Here is a 19321-nt window from a genome sequence, read left to right as displayed (position 1 = left end):
CTACATATGCATGACACTTTTATTTTATATAATTTATTATGTTCTCTGTTATTATAATGACTTTCAGTTCACAAATTTAAAAATCCTTTTTTAAACTACCTGTCCTAAAAAATTCAAGTTGGGTTCAGGAAATCAAATCATGTTCTCTGCTTTGTGTGCCTTTACCACTAAGAAATGCCTGCAGTTAACGTTTACTTTGGAATGCTTTCCTTATCCATGTGCTATCTTTTCTGCACATATGTCTGTAAAGCACTTGTTTTGCCAATCTGTAGACATCTGAATTCATTCTTATACCTAAGGGTGTGTATTGTGTTGAAAGACTGGCTGCCAGAAGAACTGGTCCTTCAGCACGCATGCTTCTTTGCATGTGCTGGTATGATTACTCATAAGGCTGTAGGGTCAGCTGGAGCATGGGTTTGAAAGATAATTCAGATCAAGTCCCAGTTGACCGCATGCCTCACAAGTACTAATATTAGCATTGAGAAGGTAGTGGGATACTGTTTCTTTCAGCTCTACCTTTAGTTTTAGAGTAGTGACTCCTCAATGGTAGTTTATAAGGCTGTGGTACATAAGCAATGTTAATTTGGAATGTTAGCAGGTTTCGGGGCTTTATTTACGTGGGGAAATGGCCTGCTGTGATTCTGTATATGCAGACTTGTATTTTGAATTAAAGGCTTACCTATGTGATCAGGTACGTAGGGTCGTGTACTCCGTTCCCTCTGAGCCAGTTTCAGTCTGAAGCAAATAGTTGCCTTGCTCTGCTTGTGTAAGTGTAACTGAATGATTTTTGAGCCTGAAACTGGCCCTTCCCTGTGAGCATAATGCATGGGTGGGGTAGGCTGGGATTGTTTCAACCTGGCTATATAGACATGCAATGTGGAAACAGTTTTGCTGATAGGAGAGATTACAGTTAACTGATCAACTTTTAACTGCTCATCACCTCTCACAGACTTCTTAGCCCATTTCAATCCAGAAAGTTGCACATGCAGGAAACACTTTCTCCAGTAGATCCAATAGCCAATTAACCTTTGGTGGAGGAGCTGTGGAAAACTGCAGGGTAATACCTTCTGATGCAGCTGAACTTTTCATCAGAGCTAGATCCAGAAATGTATGTTTCTTCATAGGTGTGTCCTTGCACTGTTTTATTTGGTCTTCTTTGGTAATAACTTAAAATAGACTGCAGAAAAGTACCCTTAGTGTGGGATAAACATTCAGAGTTAGTGTAGAATAGTATTGCTCTTGTGAGGGGAAAAAAAAAAAAAAAGCACCTGAATTAGTATGCTGTCTTTTGGTAAAATGAGTAGTTGTTAACCTAAATATGTTTTGGAGACATACATCAGAAGCAAATAAATTCACTTAAATTTACATTTCTGACCTAATTAGAACTTTCAAGGAGCAAGTCAAAAGATTTGACATCAACTCTAAGTCAGCAAAAAAAAGAGAATTTAATGTTCACACTTATTTCTGTTTTCTTTTGTGTATTCCTTCCTCTCTACTTAGTTGTATTGCAGTGAACACTAGTATTACTACTTGCAAGTGTGAATGCAAATGCTTCTCACATGCATTTCCAAGCTGTTTTACAAAGGTTTTATACAATGCCAAATTGTTTGCTCTTTTCTCACTTCTTCTGTAGCTTGTGGTTTTTTTTCTCTTTCAGAATAGAAATGTACATCCTCAAATTTGCTTATGATTACATTTGTTTAAAGTTATTTATGAATTATATATTTCAGAGAGTATGATCTGAACTTGTCATCCATATATTTTCTTTACAAGGTTTTGCTCGAATAAATGATTGTCTGATATCAGTAAATGGTTACTTTTTTATCTTTTTTTTTTTTTTGAAGAGCAAAATATGAAATAAATATGTGTCATTTTGGATCAGTTTGACCAGTAGTTTGACAAATTATTTCTTTTTTCCCCTCAATATTCTTTGATTTGTGAATGTACCAATGTATTCTCTTGAAGGTATAGCAAATGTACATCTACTGAAGCATTGTGGTTTTTTCAGTGTGTAGTTGGCTGCATTGACAATATTTAACAAAAAAGTCTCGAAGCAGCTAATTTCTGCCTTCTGATGGCACAGGAGCTGTAAAGTTGTTCCGTGAGCTGGATTCCAGCTGAAAAATAACTTTCTGCAGATTTATTTTTTCAGCTGAATTTGTTCTGTCATTTGTTTTCTGCATGTCAGTATAAAAATATGTGTTGGCATTATACTGGAAGATAGCATGAAGACAAAGAAATGGCTAGGGAGAAAGAGGGAGTTAAACACAATTTGCTTTTTGTTTACGTTTTCTGGCAGAAGTGCTGTCTTAAATACACATCAGCTATAGCCTTGATTACCCTTGGGAATCCTGTAGAAATAATCCAGAGAACGCCTCAAGGTTGAAAATCTGATTTAAATTATTGTTTTAAGTGTACTCTTTAAATAAATATTTTAATTGTATAATAAATTAAAAGCAGAACTGGCTTAGCTATGCAAACAATGCTAAAACCAGGGCTAGTAGATAGGAAGGTCAGTTCCTTAAAATATTTTAAAACTTTGTGGATATTTGACATATGGTGGTATTGAAAGGAGAACTGGTCAAAATGTTGTAGATTTAAACAGCTGCCTTGTATAGTGAATAAGGATTGCAAGAAAAAATAGGTGTGTATGACAACTCCATAGTGTGTATTCTTGAAATAAAACTGGGTGGCCTCCCATCATCTTAAGGGTTCTTGCACCAATAAATGTCTGAAGAATAGATTTAAATGCTTAGATATTCTGTTGTCATTTCGTTAATCATTCTATCAAACTACTTTTAAAAACATATGCTGGTTGAATGCTTTCAGAGGCAAAATCTGTGTGAAAACGTTTTTTAGGAGGAAGTAGTTGTGGTAGTGTAGAAATATTTTTCCCCTCATACTTTTTAAAGATTGCTGGTAGTTAGCAACTTCAATGCTGGTTGTACTGTATTGAAGAACTGCTTGTGGATTGTACAATCCAGATACTGAGGGGGGGACTCAAATTTTGTAGCAGTTTCATGAACCTTTGGTGGTGAACTGAAAACAAATCTTGTTAACTTGATTTCAAATTATGCCTCTGAAGCTGGAGTCATGGCTCAGTGCCCCTATGGTAGAGACTTTCAGTTGAATGTGTTTTCCTGCTTTTTCCAAATACAGTTTCTCAAACAACAGCTGTGTGCAAAAATCCTAAGAAAACAGGAAAAAAACCCATCTGCTTTTGCACAAACATTCCCCTTGAGGTCTCTGCATTCCCTTCTCAGCTGAGGTGACAATTTTTCCTGTGATAACTTGATCTGCCATGTGCACTGCAAACAGCATAGTGAGTCTAATAAAACCAGACAAAACTATAAGCAGACTAGGTATAATAAGAAAAGGAATTCTGAATTTATGGACACAGGATAAAGACTATTGATTGCCATTATGCAACACTAAATTGAATTTTGTACATAGTTTTAGCTTTGTATCACGGGTTTTGATGCACTGAATAATTTGTTATAGGATTATAATTTAAGTAGTCAACTCCTCTTTAGTAGTTAGGTTATGAGTCTGGTTTTAGGTCTCCCAATACTTGATCATCACTTTGCAGTGCATGTCATTGGCATTTCTCATCCAATATAAACATATTGTGCCTCTTCAGAATTGTTCAAAAATATTTGATGGGTTAATTTTGTACTGGCACTGAACTGCATGTCGTCTGTCCTCTCAAAGCTAGCCATATTGTCTGCTCCATTAATCTGATGAAGTGAAGCTAGGTGCTCGTGTAGGGTCTGGATCAAGATGGGTACAGTTTGGCACATCAGAAGAATACAGGTCATGCGCTAACTGTGGATCCAAAGAAAATCAGTTCAGTACTAAATCTGTTCACTTACCTGCAAAATCTCATCTATTGCACATTTTTTATATTTTCTTTTTTAGGTGTGCAAAATAAAACCAGCAGCAATCTAGAAGATCAATTTTTGTTGTTGCTGTTGTTAGATTACAACTTAGTTTAAGGTTTCTAGCTATTTAAAAGTCTTTCCTCAATGCAGGTTGGGAATGGAGCAGTTAAGCTGAGTCTAATGAGCTAATAAATTGTCAGGTGAGAGATATAATTTAATGAATAAGCTTTATTTAAAATAACTTAGAATTGTACGGTATGAACTTATAATAGCAATTACAGTATGTAGAAATTTGGAAAGATCAACATGGGGATCAGATACCCAGTCCTGTTGCAGATATAGGCTGTTTAGTCTGTAGCTGTGCTTCTTGGGGAAGAGGCTGAAGGCAGGGTCCTATGATTGTGCTGTATCTTTTACACCTTGATCCAGTTATGGCCTCTCGTGTGTTAATTTCTTGTGGGATTCTATAAGCAGTGTAATGTTTTCTATGTCAGGAACCATAAATTGTTGCCTTACCTTTTTCAGATATACATGGCATCTATTGGGGTTAAGTGAGCCCCAGTGGCATCCTCAGTTATTGCTGCAGTGTTTTGGTTCCTGCTTTATGACTGCATCCACAAAAGCCAAAGCTTTAGCTACAGAAACAGTACAGGGCACTGGCTGCCCCTGTGCTCAAGGAGGTCCTCCTCTGAGACTGGGGTGTGCCTTGCAAGGGAGCTAGAGGAATGCTGGGCTGGGAACACCATGTAAAGTTGTTGGGTTTTATTTCTGCTTGGAAAATGAGGGTTGCCTTAGCATTTGATGAGAACAATGACTATTATGGAAAGTGGTCCAAACTAAAGCTTCTCCTGTAGATGTAGTTAACTGCAAAAATCACTGTTTATAAATAGAGCTTATTCCATGTTCTTTATCCCTAACAGGAAATAAATGTCATAAGTGGTTTTGCTCATCTGTGTAATTATGTTAGAGATTTCCTTGACAGCACTGTGTGAATCAAAAATGTATCTCTTCAAGTTCTGTGTACTTCTGCACAAGCAGAATTTGTGCCTGAGAAGATTTGGAGGCAGACAGAAGCTAGGTTTTTGAAATCTTAAACTTTCTGTGCAACAGCTAAAACTCAAATGAAATAGTAGCAGTTCTAAACATGAAGAATTGCTGGGGGCCTTTGGGGGTGTGTGTAGGATTTTAATTTTGTTTTGTTTTGTTTTAAATAGACCCAGGCATTATTTTAATTTCTCTAAGAATTTGTGGGTTACCTGAAATGCCTTATGTTAGATCAGTTCTGTATTTGATCAACTTCACTGTGTGGATGTGAAAAAGAAACCAATAAAGGCCATATTTTTGGGGGAGATACCTACATTCCCCCTGCACTAATACTGTGTAGCTTTGTTCATTTTTACAAACTTTTATTTGAGTTTCAGCTGAAATTTATCTCATGTTGCTGTCTGCTTGTAACCTATTCAAGTCCGTTATCACCAGAATCAGTACACTGTGTATTGAAAGTTTATTGAAAATGTCATTTTTTCTGGTTATAAAACTGATCACTGAAAAAAGATAGCTTCATATTAAAACCTTAAATAAAAAAAGAACGTAAAATTTGACTTTTTTCTTAGCCATTCAGAGATGTCTTTCTGCTGTGCGAGATTTTGTTCAGTGAAATGGAACCATTCCTTAAACAGTTATGGGCTGGCTTTATTTAGCCAAGAATACTTGGCCAAGTATAGGACATATTGGATACCCATGCCTAATTTCAACCAAAGAGTAAAACATAATGCTGTAAGAGGAAGCTGAAGCTGTCTGAATTGTATTTTTTATAAAATCTTACTTGGTGTGGGGCAAATCTAAAATGTCAGCTGAGCTATGTTTTAAAGTATTCTGCAGCAATCAGTAGAAGATTTGCTGTTTTCCAATGAGAGAATGCAGCACTATGTGCAATGATAGCTGCATGCTTTAGTGCACAGGGAGTTCAGATACTGGAATGGTAGGTGCTTTATTCCACTTAGGTAGAATGAATTAGATTTACCGCTTCATTATAATTGGTATTAACCAATTAAAGCTCTGTCTGAAGATGGCAGTGTTGTAAGTATATAGGACCACACTCTGAACCTGTGATTTATCTTGCGAATATTTTTGCAGACTAAGAACATTGTAATGTTTAAACTTAACTTCCGTTCCATTAAAATGTGGTGTACAAGGCTTTTACAGTATCTTTTGCAGTTGCGTTGATAGTCAATCTACACAGTGGAAATCAGGGTTGTTGGGATTCTGCCTTCCCTTGCACTGGGGCTAGCTCTCATCTTCCCTGCACTTAGCTGGTTGAGGGATCTGAACTGAACCAAACCAAATGTCTCTTCTGCTACCTTTGCTTTTTGTCTGATTTGGCTCCCTGCCTGTGCCGAGTACAGTGAGCTGGGAGTGCTTTGCCTGGCACGCCAGAGGGCTTGGAGTGGGTGATTTGGACAGTCAGACCTGATAGATTTCTTTCAGCTGCTGCAGAGTTGCGTCCTCAGTCCAGGTATTTTCTTTCCTGCTAAGATTATGCCAATACTTATTCTTGAAACCACCAGAGGGAGTGATAAGCTCTCAGTAGTGTCCTCCCATTTTAGGAGAACTCTCAAGGCAGTGAATATAAAAAATAAAAGTGTACTCTAGTGAGGTGTGTCCCAAGTATATACAATGTCTGATAGGAAACTATTGGAGTAACTTTGTTTCTAGATCCTTTCTTGGTTTTGAGCTTTAAAAAAAACCCCAAAAAACAAACCTTAAAAAAAATCTTCCCTATATAGAAGTTTTCATTCAGGAAATCTGCAATGAAATTATATATCTGTAGAATACTTTATGGATGCACTGCTGGTCTTTACTTCCATTTCATTTGGACCAGCTAACCTGTATTGATGTGAAAACAAGTAGATTAATACTGATGGTTTCTAACATTCAGAAGACAACTCTGACAAATTAGAGACTTAATTGAATGAGAGATCAGCAAAAAACATTATTTGAAGCTCTGACTGCTATATTTTTAAATTACTTTAGTGAATAGCACTTTCTGTGACTGCTTCATGCTTTCCTTGTAGCTATATCTCAAATATGTAGCAGAGGAAGAATAATTTGTTGCTGTTAAGACTGATACTTCTTGTTCCCATCTTCTTCCACTGATATCGGTAAGATTTCATTGTCTAATAGCTTCAGTGAAAATAGGGCTGGTCATAATCACATCAATATATTGTCTAGATGGAGTTGTTGAGACACTGTTGGAAAGAAGTGGATATTTCAGAAGATGACAGCAAGAGAATCTGTTCATGAGACACCAGTGATAGCTGTGTTTTCGTGACCTGGGAGAATGTAGTTTGAATATTTGGATGGTAAGAGAGAAGGGGTTGTGTTAGACAAGACTACCTTTGCAGACAAGGCTACAATGGCATGTAATTTATCATTTGAAAAACAGAAGGGGTGTGTGTGTGGTTAAAAACCAGAAGATGTTTTGCATCTATCAGAAGACTGAGTATTTAGGGTGACTGAAATGTTTTCTTTTTTTCTTTATCTTAAAGAGTTTGTGTGTGTGCTACTAGAGCTTGCCACTATTGCCCAATTACACAACATTGGCAGAAAGTTACTGACAAATCTACCTGAGTCAGTGCTGGGAACAGCTGAAAGTTCAAGGTATCACAATTTCAAGCTAGAGATGAGGTAGCTGTTTAGAATTGCCTATTTGAGGGGTTGAGTTTTTTCCCCCTGGAATTCTCTTGTCAGTGCTTCAAACAGATACTAAAGAAGAGATCCAGTAATTTAGCTGCAAGGTAGGCTAGTCTACAGGTTTGAGCACTGGTTGCGGAGATAGGAGTCCTGTTTTCTGATGTGGGCTCTTACGGCTTAAATGGCTATAAACATAACTTTTCTAACTGTTGTAAGGAAAGCAGGCAGTACTATCTAGGAAGTAGACTTAGAAACCTGACTAAACATGACATTTGCATCTGTATGAAAAGTGGTACGAATCTGGGAAACTTTCTCACAGAGATATAATTTCATTTGTACAATTCTGCCTGCACAGCTGGATTTTGTTATATGGACACTTTTCTGAGAGTAGGAGAGAAAGGAGGAAGATGTAAATCAGCATACTGCCAATTTTTAATATTTTTTAATTCCTTTCTTCACTTCTTTTTACTTTCTATAAAGGTGTGGACTGCATCTTCTAAATATTTCTTCAAGGTATCTACAAAACTTCTTGAAGTGGGATATTGTATTCTTATTTTTTGAAAGATTACTTTTTCAGATGTGTAGTTGCACTTTTCAGGTGGTGTACTTGCTTTTGTGTGAGAACTAACGTATTTTGTAACAGAAGTTGCATCTCATTTAATCAGTCAATAAAACATTATACAAAAATGCTTTATTCTTTTCTCAGTTGCTTTGAATAACTAACTTTCTCCTTGCAATTCTTACTGTATTTGTTAATCCAGTGATCTGCTTTTTTTCTGTTTCAGTCAAAAGACAAAATGATGAGAGGATCACGCCGAGGTTGTGTTAGACTCAGGGTAAGTGGTGTTTTATTCAGTACTTAATGACTTACTGTGTATCGTATGGCCTAATGGAGAGAACTGCAAGGAGACTTTTGAGGTTTGGGCCTTATTCCTGGCTCTGCAAAATACTGAAATAGTGAAAGTATTTAAAGAAAGGAAACATTGAAGGTCAAGTGACATGCTGGTCTAATTACATTCTATAATTTTATATACTGTATAAAACCATTATACATTTTATACGTTGTATAAACAACCATTATATGACAGAGTAAGTTGGGTTAGTAGTAGCACACTATGAAAAAGTTGCTGTTTGCAGTTCTCATTTCTTTGTGTGTGGAGATATATATGTATATACATATATGTTCTGTACGTACCGAAGTCATTGCAAAACTGCTTCCTTCTGTCCTTCTGATTTGCCTTTATTCTCTTACTGTGTCCTCCATTCTGCCAGTTTGGACACTCTTTAGGCCTGCCACTTGATTGTGCTTGAGCTTAGTGAAACAAAGGAGGACTGGAAAGGGAAGGAAGAAAACAGCAGGCAAAGTTTTTGAAATGTCAGCTGGGCGGGTACAAATTGGGGAAACAGAGATAAGAAGATGCAGAGTGGGAAAGCTGAGTGTTACCTGTTTGACGCACTGGCTTGGGACATTTAACCTTGAGTGCTGCTGTTGTAGCTTGATATGACGGTACTGAAGTGAGGTGGGAATGCTGTGATGTCCTTGCATATGCTCAGTTTCTACCCTGTGGTCATGCATGTACCAAAAGTATTTCCTGCACAAGTCCTTTTTCTATATTTTTTCCCATTCCTCATAGAATCTCTGGTTCCAATATGCAGCAGTCTTGTGAAGAGCTGGTGTAAATAGGGGGAAGGGATCTGGAGGATAATGGGTATGAATGGGAGCATTTTGAGTCTTGAAGTAAGAGAAGTATAGGAAAGGTGATCTGTGGTCTGACACACAATGTGATGAGTGTTGCAGCAGAACTCCGCTTCTTCCAGTTATTCCTTCCTTCTGTTGTTACTCCTTTCTAGCCTTTCTGTGGGCCTAATAAAGGGGTACCTATAGCCTTTTGAGACTCATACAGAGAATCTCCATTCACTTGGATTCCAGATGACTTTTTTTTCACACTTTCCCTTGTTTAATGTATTAATATCTCAATTTAGAGTTTCTTTAAGGGTAATGTAAACTCAAACCACTGAATAGAACATGACATTCCCAAAGATTCATGAGGATGTTTTTTGCATTGTGCAGAAAAATTTAGTCTGAAAAACCATGCCTGCTTTAATAGTGTTTTGAGCCTGTCAATGTGGAGGTTGGCCTCAGCCTGTCAGTTTAGGAAATATTAAAAGTGAACAATCTGTTCAATATTGCATGATCTATCTTTATATGGATTTAACATAAAACAATCCCTTTTTCTTCCCCCATCTGCCACTCTCCCACCCCAAATTACTCTTTGGAGTTTTCTGAAGGTTTGCTGACTCCTACATCCTTTATCTGAAGTGTGTGGGGTTTTTTTGTGAGGCAGGAAGGAATCTTTCTTTTTTCTGCTTTTGTAAAGCAGCTCTTCTGGCAGATGACAGTGATACTGATAGCTGAACAGATGGGCTTCTGCAGTCTGAAATTCTATCAAAGAGGTTTTCTGTTTAGAGTAATTGTTGATTTGTAACTGTAGGTGTGAACATAAACAAACATGTAGTCTAAGCAATTTAGCTAAAATACTTTTTCTTGAATGGATTTTAAAAAGCTTGTTCCTCACCTTTTTGCTCTTGATACACATTTCACAGGCCTGAAGTTTCATCTTCAAATTCTTCTGTTGACTGTCATAGTGTACTTAGGAAGGTGTGTTCACAGAGGAATCTATGTCATCTGTACTATGTCTTAAGTCCTGCTTAAGTTTTCTGGAATACACACTTAAACTTTCACACTCTAGTTTTTCTTTTACTTGTTCACATGTATTATCTGCGTTACAACAGAATCATCTTCTATGCTTATGCTCAGACCCTTTGCCTCAGCATTGCAATTAGAGCGTGTGCATTTTATGCAGCTTTGTGCTGAGATCACAGAGAGTGATGTGGTCTTCCTCCTCCTCAGTTTCCTCCCACCACTTAGAATAGAGGCAGGATTTAGCTGTCCTAGTCTGACCTTTTTAGCCTTAGGTTAGTTTTACCTATATTCTCTGGGGAGAATATCTTGGTCATGTTCTTGCTGTCTGACTTATGGATTTTTGACATAGCTGTGGAAGAGAATGATATTGTACAACTTGCAGTGATCTTCTGATTTATTGCGTAGCAAAACATGTACTTAAAGTGCCAGACATTTTTTATCTATTGGTATATTTAAACAAAAAAAAAATTCTGCCAAAATGAATCTGGCCCATCATGTCATGTCACTGGCATGCTGCATGATTACCAGATAATCTTTGAATGTAATGGCTAGTCATCTGGTTGTTGTTATGTCCTGGCACTAAAAGTATTCAGAATTATACCGGATTGGGTACACTTTTTAGTGATCACAGAGCTGTCCTTGAAAAGCCTATATGGAAGATAGTCTTTCGGAGAAGTGGTACATTTTTGGCAGTGGAGGGAAGAAAAAAACGTGTGGAGCTATTCTTTCCTGCTATATATCCTTGAATTACAGATGGGTGGTGCTATTCTTAAACAGGACCTGTTCCTTCCACTCTGTCTTGTGGTGCCTGTGATAGTCCCAGCCACACATGAGCTGGTACCATTGGCCAGAAGCCTCATATAGGGGCTATGAAGAACGTATGTGAATAAGATTGATTCAGATCCCTCTGCCTCTAAGACTGTAACAAAACAATTCTTGTGTTTTGGCCGGCCTGATGTATACCTGAACCCCTACCCTGCAGTTGCTGTATGATACTTGGCTGAATGAAATGAAATACTTGTTGGAATCGACTCACAGGTGCTTGTACTACTGTTACTTGCTATTCACTCTGACAGTAAGGGCAGAATTTACTTTTTAAATATGCGCACCTTCCAGTGATGTCTGTCTGTTTTGTGGGAAGGGGAAGGATAAAACAGATCCTGATGCTGTGTCTCCTGGAGAAGAAGAGAAACTGAGTAAATCCACTGGTGATTTTTGAACTAAATGTTATAATTTGTTGGAGTTGACAGAGGCCTGGAATGTTTTTTTTTTTGGTGTCTTCTCCTGGGTGAAACTGTGTTGTTTATTAAGTGTTTGGAGGGGTAGGAATGAAGATGTGGATAGATTTGTAAATAGCTAAACACAGAAGGCCTTTAACTCTATAAATTATTTGCATTTCCTTCTAATAATTCATGAGGGATTAGAAGACAAAGCTAGCTGCTTTTGATATATCCTGATGACTTATTGTTAATATTTACTTAGGGACTGATAATTAGATCATGCAGTGTACCAGTGACATGATGGACCAAATTCATTCTGCTAGAATGATTTATTTTTTTATAGACTAGTAGATAAAATCAGGTCAAGAGCTTATTTTTGTAGAATGTCTATGAATTAGTATTTTTATACATGGAAAGTACTTGTAAAATATTGCTCCCTACTCTTCTTTAAAATATAAGTTGGAATGTAGTAGAAAACTTTACTATAATGATGCTGCAGCATAAAGCCACCTCCTTTACAAAAATAAAAGATGCATATTATTATCATCTAGAAAATCACAGTTTTACAAATAATTACTGTTTTTTTCTGCAACTAAAAATTTATTATTTTAAAGAACTGACTTGCATCCTATGACTAAACAGAGAATCTTTCTGTTCTTTACTGTATTCAGTTTGCTTCTAATTTGTCAATGCTTTTTAAATTCCAGTGGTGTAGTGATAGAGTGTATGCTGCTGATGTCACTGCTTGCCTTATCAGGATTTTGTTCTTTGTTTCACAGGGAGCTGTGATTGGTATAGACGATGAGGACGACAGCACCTTCACAATAACTGTTGATCAGAAAACCTTCCATTTTCAGGGTGAGCTGAAAGAAGAGATTGTTTTTTCTTATAATAGATTCCACTTGTATTTGATGGATGATTTTAAATGTTTGGCAACAGAACAGCATGAATGAGCACACTGAGAACATTCTGGATCCAGGGGTGCTGCAGGTTAGGCAGGGATTTACATCTGCAGTGGATACATATGTGCTACAAAGAGACTGTAGCTCTGGCAGGATTTGGAGATTAAAAACATAAAGAATAAATCACTCAAGGGGAGAAAGTAATGGGCTTCTGATTATGGGTTTCGCTTACAAAATGTTTCTGATCTTCGTTATCAAGATACAATTATGCATTTCTGTATGAAGAGAATCAAGACTGGTCTGAAGGTTGCAATTTGTATCTAAATAGAACTTAATGCTCAATTATGAGGAGACTAGAGGCAACATTTGGCTTAAAGGTGGAGCTTTGCTTCAAGATTTACCAGCTTGCATTCATTTCATCTACATTTCTGTGTCTTGTCTGCCAGTCACCATTTCTCTGCTATTATCCTTTTATTCACATTTACTAACACCAATGCCATCTGCCACTGCTATGTTTCGTCATTGCATGCTATGGTTCACCGGTAGAAAGGGTAAGGTACTATATAATTGTTATGTACTCCTTAAATTATTTTATCTGCAGCAGTAGGACTAAATACTGTGATAATATTGACTAGAGAACTTCTCTTTTCTGAATGTTAAAATCCTAGGGAAGTGTGATAAAAATATTTTTCAACTAACATTTGCTTTTCCTCTAAAATGTAGTGACTAAATCATTTAATTGCTTTGCATAGAGCTGGAAACTGTTAATATCGAAGAAGCACATTTGCATTTAAGCAGTCATATTAATTTATATAAACTAGAATAATTCTGTAACCTGTATTGTACTGTACATATTTTTAAATCAGTGATTTGGAAATGGGAGTTATCATTAATACTGCTGTGTTTGTGAGAATATTTCTAATGATAAATATTAATTGTACACCATATTGTCACTGGCATCTGTATTCCTTGTGCTACAGTTCTTCCTAAATGCTGCTGCTGTACTCTGGCTTTTCACTGCATTAAGCCTCATAAACATACCTTCATAATGCTGAGCTCACAGTAATGCTTAAATCTACTGTTCCCAAGGATAACTGATAAAATGCAAGCTAATTGCTAATGCAGTAATGGAATGCCGTACTATGGCAGTCTTTCAGTACTATGAAGCAAAATACTGCTGAATATCTGAGAACTTGATACAGGTAAATCTAGAAATCTCTCATCTTTAGTTACTAAGATATACCTTTTAAAATATGTCTTATTTGCAGTGTTTTCTTATATGCTATGTTCTCTTTTGGGTAGTCAGATGTCTTAAAAGAAGACTGATAGTATTTGACACAAGTAATGTTCTGCTTTAAGTAATATTGATAATTTTTGAACATCAGTTTTGTCACAAAACATCTCATGCCTTGTCATCTCAATTTGTGTGCATTTCCTATCAGGTCAGGATTTGTGTATGCTCCTTTAGTGTAGAACTAAGATCTTGTACACTATTTTCTGTGTTAAGCTTTTTCTGTTAACATATTATAAAGATAACATGCCTGATAACCAGCAGTTTGTAATGATACAAGCATAGCATTAATATATGTGGCTGTAATGTGACAATGTAAAAAGACAGGTGAGATATTAGTGCCAGGATATTTCAGTATAAAACAGCTCTGTGGAACTACATCTGTAGTTCTTACAGTCACTGTAAATGTATTCTCACCTCATGCAACCCTTATGTCATATATATATGTATAAAATGTTTGTTCATTATATGAATTTAATTCAGTATTACACAGGCTTTAAATTACATGAAATATAGGTCACTATCAGTCATGAATGGTGAATGGGTAATAATGTAAATACTACAAAATGTATTCTTAGACCACATAGGATATGTAGAGCAGATTCTGGGAATAATCCAAGAAAACATACAGTATTCCTAACAATTTCTTTCTCAGATTTTTTTGTACATGATCCAGATAGAGCTTTTGTTCTGTGAGATAGTTGTAGCTATAAATAGATTCACCCTTTATAAAAGAAGTCTTGTATAAGAGAAAACTGCTGCAGAAATGGCAACTTTTTAAAAGATACAATCTCTTCCTTCCTTCTTACTGTCTGCCTTCATTCTCAAAGACAGCCAGGGATCCAAACAACCTGCAGCCTAGTTGGGAAAATGGCAGAACTTTAAAAATACCAAGATTTCAAAGATCTGCTGACCTGTGCCTAAGTTAGGGTCCCATCTGCAGTGGAATGGTTTCTCTTTCAGGCCCGAAAAGAAACATGTTTTCATGTACTCAGACTTTAAGTACTGATTGTTGAAGACTTGAATCTTCTTTGGCCTCAGTGAAATTTTGCTGGCAGGCAGTGATAGACTTTGAATTTGGGAAAAGAAGGAAAAACTTCATACTGGATTCATTAATTATTTCTTAATGTCAGTTGCTCAAGATTGCACACCTGTCTAACACTCTAGAGATGTAAGTAATGAGGCGAAGGGTAAATAAGTCATTTAAAGACATCTGATCAACTTCTCACAGGAATGTTGTTCCCATATGTGTGTGTATGTGTATAACTGAATTTCTGAAGTCCTAAGCCTTCAGCATCTCCTACTAAGGTTTGCCTGTCACTGGATCTTGGTAAATTCTGAGTCTTTCCAGTGTGTAGTTCATATTCTGTTGCTGCCTGTGACAGTCTCCCTCTATTCTGTTTGTAACTGTGCTTTCTAGTGGCCGTCCCTGTATTGAACATTAGTAAGAGTTAAAAAATTTTTATTACTAAGAAAATGTAGTCATTGAATGACGACTGTGTATATATCAAATGGTATCCATATACTTAGTATCTGGGTATAAAAGAAGTGAGTTGAATAAATATGGGCAATAAAACAAACAGGATGTTTTGGTTTACTGTCAGCTTAACTTTAGCTCTGCCAGAGTGCCCAGCAGATTTTTTCCCCTTTATTTTATTGTTACGTACAGCTGTATTCACACTGGAGGGGGAAGGGAGAGGTAGGATGTCCACAGAAATTTTAAAATAGATTTAAAAGTAATGTGTTTCATCTCCCAATTGGTCCTTGTTTGTCATACTGTATATCCAGTTTCATGGCTTGATTCTAAGGCTTCTGAATTAGGTACATCTCAAAGCACTCCCTCATGGGTTTGTTCAGATTAGATGTAAAAATCCGTTCAAGTTGCTGCAAGACATTTGGGATAATAGTCTTAGTCTAGTGTACCTTCCTGTCAGGAAGCTCGCTTTTGATAATATATTTTTTCTTGCTGTAATACATGTCCCTGTTCTAAATGTTCTATAACCTTCAAACACTGTGGGTTGGGTTTTTCTGTTGGTTTTTTTTTTCTTCTTTTAACATCTTCATATCATTACCTAGCTATAAGCTCTTTCCATTTGGAAAGTCAGTTCTTCTATCGTCTGTATCACTTAGCTGCTCTTTCTGCTCACTAGGATGCTCCTGGCTTAATTCAAGAGTGGGAACATGATGTTCAAGACAGTCCAGCAAGGGTATTGTTGCCTTCTTGATATTTGAATTGCTGTCTAACCTGAAGCAATAATGGCTTTTATTTGGACTGAAATACTTCACTAAACACATGCAGAAACAAGAATTCAGATTTTTAAACTCCTACCTGAACACCCAGCTCTCCAGCTCTTATTTTTACAGCCTGCAGCACAGTTCCTTGGAAGGCAAATCAGTCTTGTCTCCGCTGTTTTGTGTAATAAATGATTGAAAGATTGGAAGCAGTCCAGTGCATTGATCTGAGATAATTTTGCTTCAGCTTTTGTCTTTCCTTTCCTATTCCTGCCACAAAAGTATCTGAGAAATGAAGCATGAATGTTGCTGTGCAATTTATTCTCCTATTACATGAAAGCTGTCAGCTGGTAAAGGTAGATTTCTCCTTTTTCCCCATCCTGCCCCAGTTTCTAGCTTAATTTGTGTCTGCCTACCATCCCAGCTGAGAAAAGAGGGAGATGCGCGCAGCAAGAGGTTGCCTTAGTGTTACAAAAGCAGGGAATTTTTGTTACTGTGGGACACAGCTATTACTAAGGGTGTAGTGGGGTCCACAAAGGCCTTAGTTGCTGAGAAGTATCAGAATTTGAGATTTTAAGTATTTGTTGTAAGTATCAAAATTAAGTATAGTGGTTTTAGACCTGCATTTCATTGCTACTTGGGGAAATAGTCAATATTTATAGTCTTCTATAAAACCTTAACATTGTCCACCAAATAGATGGCAGGAAGCTGATTGCCCTTGTGATATAAAGAGGCACTTTAATCTATCACATTACCCAATTTAAATAACAATTCAGAAATTGCAGCCTTTTTCCCCAAAAGTTTTGAGAGCTTTTTTAATTTGATATTGAAAAGTGCCTAGAAAGATATTTTGGTGTGAAATCTTGGTCTGTGCTGGTTTCCTCAATGATGTTTATAACTGCTGTGACTGCATCGTTTGTCCTAAGCTAACATTTTGGAGGGTCTTTTGGGGTTCTGGTGATGCTGAAACAGTGAATTCCTCTATGCTATGCGCAATGGTGCTTTTATGTTGCAGAGGTGGGTGAGCAGCTATGTTAAGAGTAAAGCTTCCAGGCTTGTCTCTTCATACATTTACATCAGAGCTGAGCTACCTGTCCTCCTCCCTCTAACTGATCAGGTCTGTGCTCCACAAAGTTCTGGGCTGCATCTCATCCTCTCCTGATTGTCAAAACTGCAAAAATTCCTCTGCACACCAGAACTAGGTTTAGCTTTTGCAGTATGATTCTTCTGTCTTCCTCTCTCTTCTACCTACCTCCTTTTTGCTATTAATATATTATATTAATATTGTGAGTAGTTGGAACTTGTGACCAGAGTGCAGGGAATGGTGCGTGGTTGCGCTTTTACTGTTTCCTTCAGTTCCTTCTTGCACCCGCGGCATACTGTATTATAATTGTCTATTTTCTAATCATACCATGAGTATGGCAGTTTTAATGGGGCTATCTGTACTCAATTTTTATGGTCATATATAAACACCTCTTGGTTTTCCATTTCTTAAGGCTGAAGTAGCAGATTTCAAAATGTATGTTAAACTTGAGAGTAGCAAAGAAAATAATACCTTGAAACAGTATCTGTGTGATGTGTCCAGTTGTTTTCTTTTTTCCTTCCTCTGGAAGAAATAGTATATTTATTGCATGTTACTTTTGGCATCAATATGAATCTATTGTCTCAATTGTATATATGTTAGATGGCAACTATTTTGGAAGGGGTGAAATGGTCAGAAAAGGTCTCACTGTGAGGACAGGAGGGATACTGAGAAGTTCAACACTCTTTTCCTTCTGTTTTAACAAGAAATTCCAAGTAGCAATAAACTTGAGTTTGACCTGTTAAATTGAGAACTATATTATTGGCTAAGGAAAATTGTTATATTTTTGTTCTTCTATTTTGATTTTTTTTTAGTTCAAGCCAAAATATGGTTTCTACCTTGAGCTAGTTGTTTCTGGGCTAGTTCAGTGTGATCTGCAATGGCTTTTAAATGCAAACATACCTTGAAAGCCATTTCCACAGAATATAGTATATATAATATTTTTCAGTGTTACTATTATTAAAATTTAAATATTGACATTCTCTAGTGAAAACCCAGATACTTGCAGATTGTCCCACATTCAGAAATGTTTAATTATGAAATTATACGTTGAGTATGAATTCCCAGAGAGAACTAATAGCATCTTGATCGTGTATTTCCTTTGTCACACAAGTTTCCACCTGAAGGTATGTTTATGGGCTGATTATAAAGCTTGCTAAAAAAGCTTTTGTGCTTAGGTAACAGTAAAACAGCAGTTTAGTTGGTTTCTCAAGATCACAGATTAATCTTACTAATACATTGTACACGGGAGACCGTTTGATGCTTTTTCTTTGGACAAGATTAGATTTTCTCTTTCTGTCTTGTGACTGCACAGGAGTCTTCTGTAGGTACAGGGAGATCAGGCTGGTCAAACACCTGCAGAACAAAAGGAGGGTTGACTTATATGTGTGGGTGGAGAATGGCATCAGGAGGAAGATTAGTAGAAGGGAGAATAATGATGGTGACAACTCCAAAATTATGATACAGAGGAAATAAGGTACTGAGACTATATTCAACGTACTGACAGATATGGGAGCTGCATGTGTTAGAAGGGTATTTGTTAGCAATGAAACTACTGTATTTTGGTAGGCTTTTATGAAACCCTGCTTCATCTTGCATGTTTTTCCACAGGTTGAAAGGCCTTCAGTGACTTTAAAAAGCCGTTTATTTAGCCACAGAACAGCCCTTTGATGCGTGACTTTTCCACCTTATTGGGCACTACTGATAAAATCTCTCTCCATCGACCTTGGTGGCAAAAATCCTATCGATCTCAATATAGTCAGAATTTCACCTCTATCATCCGATTATTTGTGTGTAAAGATACTACATTACTTCTGCACTTGGCTGAGAAAATACAGGAATTTTGCATAAAAATCAGTGGAAGTTTTGTCAGAATGAAGGCTGTATAATTGTCTCTGTTGACTCTGTGGGTGTAATAGACGTTCTTTACTGAGTTCTGCCTGTAAGTAGGTCACAGTGAATGAAAATAAAATATGCACTTCACTTTGTGACAGTATGCTGTATTTATAAGTAATCTAGTGATTTTTTAAACTAATTCTTGAGGTTTTTCTTTCATCCTAATGCCCATGTAGATGCACAGAGGAAAAAAAAAAGCACCAGTATGCTAATTCTGAGGTGATATGTTTTATATATTCTGTCTTCCAAGTGCTGCTGTGCATGACCTAGAAATGCTAGTGGTAAATGCTGTATTGTGGAGCAGAGTTGTTAAACTTGTTTATGTCTAATCTTTAGATGCTATCAAGCTTAGGCTAGAAAAAGTAATCTGTTTTATGCTGTACTTTAACATTTGGTCTACGTTATATAAACACATATAATC

The 19321-nt window shown here is 36.8% G+C and overlaps 1 protein-coding gene across 2 annotated transcripts in view; it reads left to right on the top strand.

Annotated features, from left to right (window-relative positions):
* The window catches only part of OSBPL9 (oxysterol binding protein like 9), a 64938-nt gene that overhangs the window by 1766 nt on the left and 43851 nt on the right, over positions 1–19321 (top strand). For both annotated transcript variants that reach the window (XM_069788765.1, XM_069788764.1), the window contains exons 2-3: positions 8360–8410; positions 12278–12356. In XM_069788765.1, the coding sequence (XP_069644866.1) occupies positions 8360–8410; positions 12278–12356 (130 nt within the window). The remainder of the gene's footprint in view (positions 1–8359; positions 8411–12277; positions 12357–19321) is intronic.

The sequence above is a fragment of the Haliaeetus albicilla genome, chromosome 8, assembly GCF_947461875.1.
Source record: "Haliaeetus albicilla chromosome 8, bHalAlb1.1, whole genome shotgun sequence".
Taxonomy (NCBI): Eukaryota; Metazoa; Chordata; class Aves; order Accipitriformes; family Accipitridae; genus Haliaeetus; species Haliaeetus albicilla.
Note: the sequence above shows the minus strand (reverse complement) of the source record. Positions and strands in the feature narration are given on the sequence as shown.